At 35.3% G+C, this 12,399-nt stretch overlaps 1 protein-coding gene across 1 annotated transcript; it reads right to left on the bottom strand.

Moving 5' to 3' along the window:
* Nucleotides 1-7,445: 7,445 nt before the first annotated feature.
* Nucleotides 7,446-8,458, bottom strand: LOC118746602 (peptidoglycan-recognition protein SB1-like). Its single transcript, XM_036480449.1, has 3 exons — nucleotides 8,298-8,458; nucleotides 7,892-8,230; nucleotides 7,446-7,803 (listed from the first exon to the last, which is right to left on the bottom strand). The coding sequence occupies exons 1-3, from the start codon at nucleotides 8,335-8,337 to the stop codon at nucleotides 7,622-7,624; spliced, it is 561 nt and encodes a 186-aa protein (XP_036336342.1). The 5' UTR covers nucleotides 8,338-8,458; the 3' UTR covers nucleotides 7,446-7,621.
* Between the last annotated feature and the right edge of the window lie 3,941 nt (nucleotides 8,459-12,399).

The raw sequence follows: 12,399 nt of genomic DNA, 5'->3' as shown, positions 1-12,399 counted from the left end.
ATTGCTGCAGCTGTCATATTTGCATTAGGAAAAGCAAAATTTGCAACTTGCAGATATCCAAAATATTTATGCATATAAATAAATACAAATCGCGCAGAAATATATGTGTGCAATTTTTAGTTGGTAAGCTGGCATATGAGTATATCTTTGTGTACTATATATAGTAGGCAATAAGACCATATTTTGTTGTCATAAAAGCAAGATGAGTAGCCTGAGCATATCGACGGCTGAGTGGAAGATCGACATATCTCGGTAGTCGGTTCGAAAACGCTCCATCTCAGAAAATGGCTCAAGAAGGCCCTACTTCGCGAATTGGTTGAAAAACGCCTTATCTCAGAATTTGATTGAAGAACGCCCTATCTCAGAATTTGATTGAAGAAGGCCCTATCTCTGAATTGTTTTCAAAAACGCCTTATCTCAACTGGAAAAATGTTGATATAGGGCGTTTTTGAGGCGGTAGCTGAAGTAGGGTAGTTTTGAGAAGGTAGGCCTTACAGCATTCATGCCCGCTAAGGACTTGTGTTAGGTAGAAATCTACCCCATGGTACTGTCTATTAATCCATATATCAATATTAGGCACGAGGCGATGTGTTATCCCACTTCGCTTGCCATTGCGATATGCGGTCTAGTCTCAATAAAGAGGTGCGAATTTCGTGTTCCTCGTGCTTAGCTTTTTTTGAACTCCTTCATTTGCCAAGAGGTCAAGTGAAAGTATCTCGGAGATGAAAAGTGCTGCGTCTTCCGAACTGTTCTGTATGCAGAGCATCTCTTACAGCGCTTAGGCAATAAGTTGCATTCATACCCTGAACGTACGATTAGCGTTTAAATGCGTCGGAACAGATTGTACCTCCGTACAAGGTTATGGATCTAACTACTCCTGATAGTACTAGTCTGGACTGCTGCTTCGATCCCCCATTGTTTGGATAGAGATGACGTCGCTCTAGCCGCCTTCTCGTAGACGTACTTGAGATGATTTCGGAAGCATAGGCGATGGGCTATTAATACCCCGAGGTATTTAACGTAGGGCTTTGATGCGATTACACTCCCTCCGGCAGTTAGTGTTACACCGTCCAATTTTTTGCTGCTGCTTATAAGTACTGCTGTGCGTTTAAAGTGTGAGGGATCTCGCACATAGCTATTCTTGTGCCGCAGTAATTGACTATTTCGCAATCGCCACTACTTCTGTACAGTAAAGGTGGCTTCCAGGTATAATAGGCCTCTAGAGTTCGTAATGCGTGAAGAATTTCCTTCGAAGAAACACTTAAATGCGTTTTTTACATCTAGCGTAACAACCTGATAGTATTAGTTTGTGCCACCTAGCCAACGTTTTGCCTTCAATCGCTTTTTCCGCTATGAACTTTGCCAGCTCGAACACGTCAGCCGTAGAGAGTCAAACTGGTTTTCTGTGTAAGTCACTGCAAGACTTATACAGGCGATCTTCTTTGGAACACATCTGTTACGCGAATGGGACCAATAGAACTTACTACAGGCTTTGCTTTTCAATTGGTTATCGAGCCCAAAGTAGCACCAACTTGCAATTTTTATTCTCCGTTTAATCTCCAGACTGACATTATTTGTGGTATTAATGCTGGATCCTAGGTAAACAAAATCATTCAATACTTCAATGTTAGGTTAGGTTCGATTGTAGTGAGGGTCTTCATACATATCAAGACTCAGTGACTAGTTACGATGATTCCAACGGTCAACTGGAGATGAGGGCTTTCGAGAAGAATGATGATGTCGGATCTATTCTTGTCGAGTCTGCGTCATATTTGACGTGTTAGCGCACATGTTCGGTTTTTGCTGCATCTTCTGTTTGTTAGTTAAACAAAGTTACTACTTGTAAAATGAAAGGTGGATACCCGTTTCATGGGACGTATTTATGGCAGGAAGGTGCTTGCCTGTATCGGCCAACTCAGCTGCCTCACAATTATCTGATACACATACCTGATACACATATCTGATACACACTGGAACCCAAATCATCCTTGTGGTGCAATGGCTTTAGAGACAGTAGAGCAGCATTCTATAGATTTAATATGGGCTTGAAAATTATGACTTCTTCTACATTAAGATTAGCCCTAATCAGCCACAGCGCGACTTCCTTGATCGCTGCATATAAGCTCAGCTTGAACCACACCGTAGTAAGCATAAGAAGATCACTTTCACGGCTGTCTTCCAGCTTGGAGCCTCTGATATATAATGCAGTAGAGTTAGAGTAAGCTCCCAAGATCATTTTTTCTTCCCATTGGCTTCTCGAAGGAATCTGTGTGATAAAGTCATTCTCCAAGCTGTAAGTCGGGTTTCGTGTGGTCTGGAAACTTAAATTTGGCAAGACAGATGTCTACCTTTTGATTTGAGGTAACTTAATCTTATCTCTTACAATTTTGCCAGAGGATTTGTTCTGACTCCATGGCCGCTTGCCTGTAATTTAAGGTAGAGATTTATCGCAGTTTCGAGGTCCTTGGTTAGTCATGATAAGCATACGTGCCACCCTTTGGATCTTGTGCGAGTTTTGCCTTTATTGTGAATTTCTCTAAGGGCCTCTCACAGAGGGCAAAATCGATCGATCTGGAAGGAGAAGAAGGAGATGTATATCGTCGGTGATACTGCAAAACGTTCTTTGTCTATTAGTGCCCTTTACACTTAGATGGTCTCTTACGTGCACCGGAATCCATCTGTAAATCGTTAAACCCTAATCTACCGTTGGCTGATAAAGATGAACGATTGCCAGAAGCGATGAGATACAGATACCAGATCAATTAAGCACCAGAGGTAATAAGTGACATAGAACGTTTTACAGTATCACTGACGATATGCATACCTACTTAAGTATATGTGAATTTACATACATAAATATACACACAATCATCCAAATGTTATATGGCTTAAAATCAGCTTTTTATTGAATCAACACTTCGTGGTTTGAAAATATGTCAGAGCTAGATTTTCCAAACCTCAGTACACTACTTTGATTTTATTGCATTTGCATGCAAAAATGAGTCGATGTACATACATATGTAGATAAGTATGACTGCATACATTTGTAGTTATGAATGTTGAGTGCATTTTGATTGATGCGGGATTAGGATTGATTCATATGCATTTGGTCACATAAAAGCGTGCCGTAACACTTTCAACTGTCGTCGGTTATGGCAACTAACTGATGTGGCTAGAATTTACAAGCTTCCTGAGCTTATTTGGAACGCTTTTTGATGTCATGATTGGCATTTAAAATGAGTCAATGAATTTTAAATACTTACTTATATAAATAAAATCACTAAATGATGTTATCTTGAACTGTGATTTTAGCAAAAGCTATAGGGTACAGTTGACAATATGGCTAATGATTACATGGAAAAGCTAATAGATTTTAATGAAAGGCCTATATAATAATTCCAAACCCTTAAAATGACATTGATGCACTCAGCCACAGGGGAAGTGATAAGTATCTACTTAATATGAACAAGCAATCTAAAAACTGCAAAAATAATTATTCTCTTAAGAACGATCCAGCCATGTATTCTTAATTTCATTTAACACTAGCAAATACCTGGCGTGCTTCAGTGCGCCTTAAAAGTATTTTTGTATTGTTTGATACCCGTATTGTAATATTTCATTTATCTTAGCAATTTAATTATATACAATTCTTCCAACAGGTGGCAACCCTCCTCAAAAATATTATCGGCAGCAAACTTTCCTAAACCTCCTCAGTTTGATACCCATTTTGCAATATTAGTTGTATCCTATCAATTAAATTAAATGAAAATTTTTAAACATGTGGCAACTTCCACAAAAATATTTTCGGCTGTAAGCCTTCTTAAACCTCTTTCTTTTGATATCCTTATTGCAAGATTTACTTTATCTTATCTATTTGCTTAAACTGAAATTTACAAATGGGTGGCAACTCTATAATTTTTTTCCCTACTATATTTTAAGCTAGATCTCTAGCAATACAACGAGGAAAACTGTATTCAATTTTATGCATAGGTTTTCGAGTGATGCGCGAGCATACATACAGAGAGCCAGATAGACGGACGGACGAACAGACAGACGGACGCACAGACAGACACAAATTCTAAAAATTGTTGATTTGGCTTCTATTGCTCTAATAAAAAACCCCTTATTAAATTTCTTTAATATCTATCATGTATAGATGTTTCAGATCAGGTTACAATTTTATTATATCGTCGCTACCATGGCAAACTATCGAATCGTCGAACAAACCCACACTTTTTCCTAATGACAACAACATTTTTTACAACAGTTTCTTTGCTCTACTGAAAACTACCGATTTTCACATTCGATAGTTTGACATGGTAGCGACAATATGTTTAGATTACAACGGTTTACGGGTCTGTGCCGAGTTCGAAAAATTTCGCCAACTGCCTCCTTGCTTTGCAAAGTTTTTCACATCAAGTGTAGACAGGGTCTACTGAACTATCGTTCTACGCATATTATATAAAAATACACTCTTATGAATAAAAAATTTGTAATTTTTGCTGTAATCTGGGGGAGTTTCATCCTAGAGTTATTATAATCATTTTTAGTCAACAGCTGTAAATCTTGGCCTTAATATGGCGAATGACTTGTCAAAGATATGGCAAAAAAATTGATGTATCCATGGTTTTTTCAACGAAAGTTTTTCTTCAATTCTAAAAATGACTTAAAAATATAATGTAGAAGAGTTAGCTAGGTAGTCACATGTTTGATTCAAGCTTGAAGCATTTCATTACTATCCAGTTTCAGCCGCCTTCAAACATTTTCCTGGATTATTCAATGATTAGATATTGTATTTTGGTACAACCACTTTTTCACATGATTAAACTTATTAAGTTATATCTCTGGGTCAGTTCTTTGTTCTACTGTGGTCACTAAATAAGTAATTTCGGCCAATTGTTTTAAATAGGGTAGATTAAATAAAAAGAATCAAAGAATGTATTTAATATAGATGTGGCTCCACCTACTCTTATTTAGTGTATCTTCATATTCGAATTCACTATCAGACGATATCTAATCCCGAATAAGTTACATTGACACCGTTTACCATCATTTTGAGAACTGTCTGAACCGAGTAGTGACCACGGCTATGCTCCTTTAAACATACAAAACCTCAAATTTGAATTTGAAATAATTATCGTATCATTTTTTACATTTATTCACTTGGTTACTAAATTGGCGAGATACTAAAATCGTTTATACGTGGAAAAAATACTTTTTGTACGTCCTTTGTAAATACTATACATCGACAACTTGACGTCTTATTGAATAAAATTGGTATAAAAATGGGATAATTAATTTTATGGCCTTAAAACTGATACTGTTTCAATCAGTTATTGGTTATTAGAAATCAATGTTACTTTGTCTAAAAGTCTGACCTCTTGAATCAATTGCACAGACTGAAGATAAGAATTGTGTTTTTTTTTATTTTTTGTGACCAATTAATATTACATTGGCCCTAAGACAACATAATATCACTAATACAATACAATCAAGTGCCCTTTATTTCACTCAATTCAAAGTGGATCCAGCCTAATGTACATTAATTAACGTATATATATGGATACGTAGTTTGAATCAAATTTCCTATACGTACTGTACTTGATTATGCAGTTTGGAAGCCATGGTGGCCGGTGTCTCTGCTAATTGGAAGTTTTGATAGAACTATATTTGAGGTTCGGAAATTAGGAACTTTTATTTATTACCGTTAATTTTAAAAGTATGACTATGGCTTGGAAACCGTGGTCTTCAGCATCACAAGAGATAGAATATCTAGTTTGGAAACATATACTTTATTTTTATACATGGCATTCGGTTACAAAATATTTTAGGGAACAAATCGAAAGAATATCAAATTGGAATTTCTCGTCCTAGATGGAAGTTACTTACCTACTATTTTAAGGCCAGTATGCAGCTCTCAATAAAACCAAAAACTCCATATAAAATGACGTACAAGACATGGATAAGAATTTTCTTGTGAAAAATTTTCTTGGGGCAGTACGCAGTTCTTAAGAAATTTGCTACGCTTTCTACTAGGGTTTTATAAAGTTTTTTTGTGAAAAAAGAGCACAAGGCAGCCCATGCTTGCAACAAAAATATATGCCCGTTCCATTATTTCTTGAGGAAAGAGCGAGGCAACATGCTGGTGAGTAGAAGTTGGCAAAATTCCTTGGACACACACACACGAAATAATGGCAATTTTTTTCTTGGCCGTTTTATCGAGAGCTGCATACCAGCCTTTAGCCGAAAATTATAATCAAGTTAGAAATCGTAATTGCCAAACCTCCGAAAACAGCTTTTCATAAAAGTACCATCGCCATTTGAACTAGGCGTAAACTGTAGGTCCCTCCACTTTGTGTGAGGCGAAATGTTTGACGTTGACTGAAATATATTATCTAGACAAGTTTAAAGTCGCTTTAGAACGTATTTTTATAAAAAAAAATACAAATATTGTGCTATTTTCATACATAAATCATTGTTTTTGGCGCTTTTCGGTAATTTTTGGAAGTTTTCTTTTTGTATGAAAGCTGTACTAAATATTTGTCGCATCGCAAACTCGGATTACTCCCATTTAAAAAAAAAACCCCAAATACTAATTTCGAGAGCCATCACTAAAATCATAAGATTTCACTCAAAAACGGGTCCCGCCCAAAAATTTTAATTTGGTATTATTCATTTAAATGACCTAGCTTAGAAAAATGACTATCACTACTGAATTCAGCGTATTCGAATTGACTGCACTTGGTAAATTGGTCGTCGGCTTGTTCAAAGTAAAAATTTCATTTTCGTGCACAGTGTTATCACATAGCACGAACACAATTCATATTTTTTTCGTACGTTGCGCAAATACATACATACATGCATATGTACATATAACATCCAAAACCCCAGTTGGTTTAGTTAAAAAAGGAGATCTTCTAAAACCCCTTAATTCTGATCCTTTGACACTATGGCTCTTCCGTGCTCGATTCTTGGAAACACAACTTCTGGTCTACTTTCAAACGCCAACGTTTTTGGCATATCTTTTAATACAGCTTTAAACCCAGATATTACTGAAATTTATTTTGCGTTTGATTCTTATATTTTTTGAGATCGAAGTTAATACCTACTTACTAATTCAAATAAGAAAAATATTAAAAATATATATGTACATATATAAAACTGACTGAAGTCTATCGAACTGCACACAGAAAATATGATAACTGTTATTGATAAAGCTCTACCAGAATGCCTTTATTAGAAGTTGAATGCTTGTTTCTCAGTTACGAATATTGTCTTGTAAGCCGGTGTTAAAATGGTTTTGGTCCAAAGCGGTTGCAGTACAGTTAGGGAGGCTACATTCATTCAATGTTAACCGCCTGAAGATCACTCCGATACAAAACTGAATCGCCTTTCCATTTATTTACCTATCTTTGACTAAATATTTCCTTAGTAAAACAATTGAATTACCTTTGTTCAACTAAATATTAGTTTATAAATATATATTTCAATGCAATTGTTATCACTTTAATATACTCTCTTTTAGCTTAACTATGTACTCTCGAGCCACTTCAAAGATATGGAAATAATTTCACATTCAATATCTGGCACATACTATGAATGTACATATGTAGCTATGCATTTAAATGCTCTTCCAATGTGGCCACGTTTTAATTTCATCATACAATTTCTGTCCTGGACAAGCTGTAGCTTTCGTCTGCCTATGACCCAGCAGTGTGTAGTTGTCTTTCAAATAGCCCTGCTGCACTGCATGCTCAATTAGATCTTTGGCATTCTGCAACATTGTCTGCGAAGGAGTGGTATCTAATAACAAAAAAAAGGAATGCAAAAAAGATTTTTTATCTCAATCAAAGTGCACACCAACAAAGTCCAACAACTTCTAGCTACTCACTTTCAAAGTTACCAATAAATACAATGCCAATACTGTTGCGATTATAGTTGGGTGCATGCGATCCCTGCAAGCCAAAGCCACGTCCCTCATAAATGTTGCCATCGCCGGCAATTATGAAATTATAGCCGATATCACTGAATTTGCGACGCCCCTTATGATCACTCTGGATGTTCTTGATTAGACGCTTGCAATCGGCCGGTGTGCTGCAACCATTCGGATTATCCGAATGATGAATGATAACATAGTCGACCTTGCCGCTAATGCGCGCTGGCGAGCGAGCTGCTGCCGCATTCCAAGAGCTGCGCGGTTGTATTGTGATGGCAAAGCAGGCGGGTAGTGCTGGAGGAGTGAAAAATGCAATATTTATTGATTTGATTTTTATTTGATATTTGATTGTTCGCCTTACCAATTGCTAGTGCAACGAAGTGGATGAGCTGACGAGACATTTTTGAAATTAAATTGGAGAGTATCCTTAAAAGTATTTTCCCTTTAAAACTCGACTTCTATTAGAAGACCTACAATTCTGTCACTTTTCGCTTGAATCAATTTTATTGAATGATGTCTACCAAGCAAATTTCGCTACTTAAATATAGATTCAATTTCTGTCTTGATGCTGCTTTGCTGCAATTGATAAGCAGTGGGTTATCAGTCATATGCTTGCATACATATATTTTTGTATTTTACTTCAAAATATTCAGCGGGGAAGTACCACAACTGTTTCAATTAATTTTTTACAAGTAATGCAAAAACTGCAAATATAGAAAATTTGCTTATTTGTTTATTTGATACATATGTATTTTGGAGTACCTTTAACGTCTTCTCACTTCCCACAAGTCTTCGTGGAGGGGAAGAACATTAATTTCTATCGATGAGTAATGCGCATTCATTTGATTAATTGACCTGAGAATGGGTTGAAAGTGAAATATGAAAAGAAAAAAATCAACTGTGCGCTACCAAACTGGTATTTTTGTCATTCATGCTTTTGCTGTTTAGGGAATTCCTCTTGACGATCAGTATTTTATTAATTAATTACATACTGTGTGCTGGACTTATACCTGAACAGTAATATATGTATGAAATTCATTTAATTTTTTTTTTAATTTCTTTGAAAATGGTTTTACGCGTTTTCTTCCATAAGAAAAAAGTACAAAAAGCCGTCAGCATAAAAAATATTAAAAATCAACGCAATGTTTGGTCTACAAAACTGCATACTCAAAAAAAATATAAAAAAATTAATGTACTCATTTTAGTTAATTTAGGTTTAAAAAAAATTCATAACTCAAATTATTGTAGAGTGCACCCCATAATACTATACTTAAATATTGCGCAATACTCAGAGCTACCATTGTGATTTTTTTTTAATTTTTTTTGATATGGCATATTTTCAAAAACTAATTTATTTTTTATCAAAAAATTTGTATGTGTAAAAATTAAAAAAAAAAAAAATATATATTTCTTTTCGTAGAGAATTTTGATCTCTGTAAACTGAAAACTATTAAATCGATTTGTTTTGGTGCTGTAAAGCTTTAAAAATATATTAATCAAGCTCAAATTTCATATTTATTTATTATTTATGTTTATCCATCAACCCTAAAAATTTGAAACAAATCAAACACATGAACTGTGAACCCCGTCCATTTTGGTATGGAACGCCCCATATGTATGTATGTAGGTTAAGACGGGTCAATTTGTCTGGTAGATTTTTTCAACTATGCGCGTATAGAACGGAAGGATTCTACGTGTAATTTTAAGTGAATTTACTGTAGAAACAAACAATGTTTCTAAAATCAATTTGGAGTTTGCCAAATTGCGAAAATTGGTTTCTATGCAGTCGTAAAGAAGTGCTTAAAGTTTGTAAAAAAAAAAATGCTGTAAGGAACTTTGTGGTATAAGGAATCCATTTCGGCAATTATTTTTTTCTTAAAACTTTCACCAGAGGTGACAATTTTCACATTTTCTTCGAAACCCATTTTCGCAATTCAGCAAACTCCAAATTGATTTTAGTCCCATGGTTTCTTCGGGAAACTTGCTTAGAATTACACGTAGAACCCTCCTATACCATACGCGGATAGTCAAAATATATATATATATATATAATAACATTGACCCGCCCTATTGTAGGTATAAATATTTACAAATTGCCTAAATTGTATTTTCTTCAGGTATTCATAATTTTCATGATTTTTAAAATCTTTAGACTTTTGAAGTAAGTACCCATTTTTCTATTGATTTTCTGTTGATGCCTTCCAACTTTTCACCTCTGTAATTGTTTACACTTCACGAAGTCAAAAACGATTTCCATTAAATACAATAGTTTATTTTATATTTATTTTTGTTTAAGATTAGTTTTATCATCTATTTTCATACTGTAGCTTTTAAAATTTATGTTTTATTTTTCTTTTGCTATTATCTGTATAATGGTGTATTTAATGCTTTAAGTATTTTCATTTTCACAAATACTCTTATATTTTAGGTATGTAATATGTAGGTATAAGTCTCAATACATACAATATTTAATGGTATTTTTTTGCAATTTCTACCTTAGGTTCTAAAAAATATGAATACAGATTTTTTATTTTGTCAGATAATTTGCAAAGTTATTTTCGCAAAAAAAAAAGTTCCAATAATCATACAATTGCTTGGCCTATGAAAGTAAGCATGTGCAATGTACATACATTTAGTATTTACTTTTACAAAAACCTTGCATTACAACAACAACGACGTACATAAGCTTTTATGCGTTTTGTGTTGTACAAAATTTGTGGTATTCGTTCAAAATTTGAATTCGCTTACATTTGCATACATAAGAGTATATGTATATGCATTAGGGTGGTCCTTAAAAACATCAACATCGTGGGGCACCTCTTTATTTTGTTGTACGTACAAAATAAAGATATCCAGGGAAAAAATAAAATAAAAAAGGGTCGCTACCAGGGTTTACATTTTCTTTTTAAATCGCAAAAAATCGAGAAAATTTTGGCTTTTACCCGCTATAACTCAGCGAGTTTATGGATTTACATGAATAACTTTCACTAATATGGCAAACTTATTATATGTAACGTTTTGAAAAAATAAAAATTTCAAACTCTTGTAGCGACCCCTTAATTTTTTTTTAATTTGTTCATGGATGCCGTTTTTTTGGATGGAGAACAAAATATAGGGCCATCCCATACAAAATTAAAATGTTAATATTTTAAGGGCCACCCTAGTATATACACATGTTTAAATATATTACCTTCAACCTAAATATTTCGATACTAGTTCAGAACCAGTTTTTTTTCAACAATTTTGAAACAATATAGTGTCCGTTTAAGTCAGAGAAGAGTTTTATCGCGCAATAGTTCTGTTCCGAAATAACCCATTACTTTTGTAGGGGACAATTTCGTGTTGTCCAATAATTTTGTAGGGGACAATTTCGTGTTGTCCAACAATTGGAGCTCTACAGATTTAACTATGCCGTCTGTGAAAAGCAAAAGGTGGTTCTGTGATAATATTTATCGAGGGAGTGGACTTGGTTATATTTATGTATTTAAAGAAGTATCAACTCAGTTTAGAATAGTTCAAGATTTTGAGCTCAAGGGAACAACTTTTGAAGCAAGGTTCAAGATCAAATGAGCCTGCGAAACGGCACGGAACCAGAAAATTCTTGAAAAGAAATGTGGTGTATAGATGGATCAAAAACTAAATAAGGTAAAGGGGCGGCAATATAGAGGTCTAGGGCCTCAATCCCATGGTGGAGAGGTTTATGCCATTAGTGCTTTTGAGGACGTGTATCCGCAAAGACATTTCAGAGGACAGCATCTTAACATTTTCAGCGAAAGTCAGGCTTCACTAAAAGCCACCTCTTCAAATGTAATCACATTGAAAACCCCCAAGGGAATCCAACACACTGCAGTTGATGCTGATGACAGACCGGCAAGGGCAGCAGAAGCCACCCGTCCGAGCGTAAATGACATCCTGCGCATTACATAGCATAGGCGACTCCTGTCGCTATTGTGACACGGCGACAGAACGCCCGCTGCACCCCCTCCTAGAAGGCGACGAGATTGTCAGAAGAATGCAAACTTAACTGGGGGGAGCTTTGGCTTGATGCTACGCACACTCACGCTTTGTCGACCATGAAACTGCAGGGTTTTGTTAGAGTTTTACAGTTAGTCGAGATCCTGTGATGAGTTCAAAGGACTCAATAGGTCCACGGTCGTAGTACAAATCCTCTGTTATATCTCCTTATCCAAGCGCTTGCTGTAGAATGTTTTCAATGTCGTAAAAGAACTTCTCAGCAAATCTGAGTTCTCCAAACCAAAGACGACAAGTCCGATAAAATTTATGTAAAATCAGGAAATGAGGTAAATATAAGGAGGTCTTACCGCAATAAAAAGGAAGCGAAAATTTTTCAAAACATCTATGAACATTTCTGCATCAAAAAAAATAATAAATTTAAAAAAAAATGTCGCTTACGCCTTTTTGGCGGTTAAGACCCGACATGGAAGCCTAACTGTCAAAAAAAA

Source organism: Rhagoletis pomonella, unplaced genomic scaffold (assembly GCF_013731165.1).
Source record: "Rhagoletis pomonella isolate Grant_MI unplaced genomic scaffold, Rhpom_1.0 Rhpom_scaffold_00011, whole genome shotgun sequence".
Lineage (NCBI taxonomy): Eukaryota > Metazoa > Arthropoda > Insecta > Diptera > Tephritidae > Rhagoletis > Rhagoletis pomonella.
The sequence above is the reverse complement of the archived record's forward strand: the minus strand, read 5'-3'. Positions and strand labels throughout refer to the sequence as shown.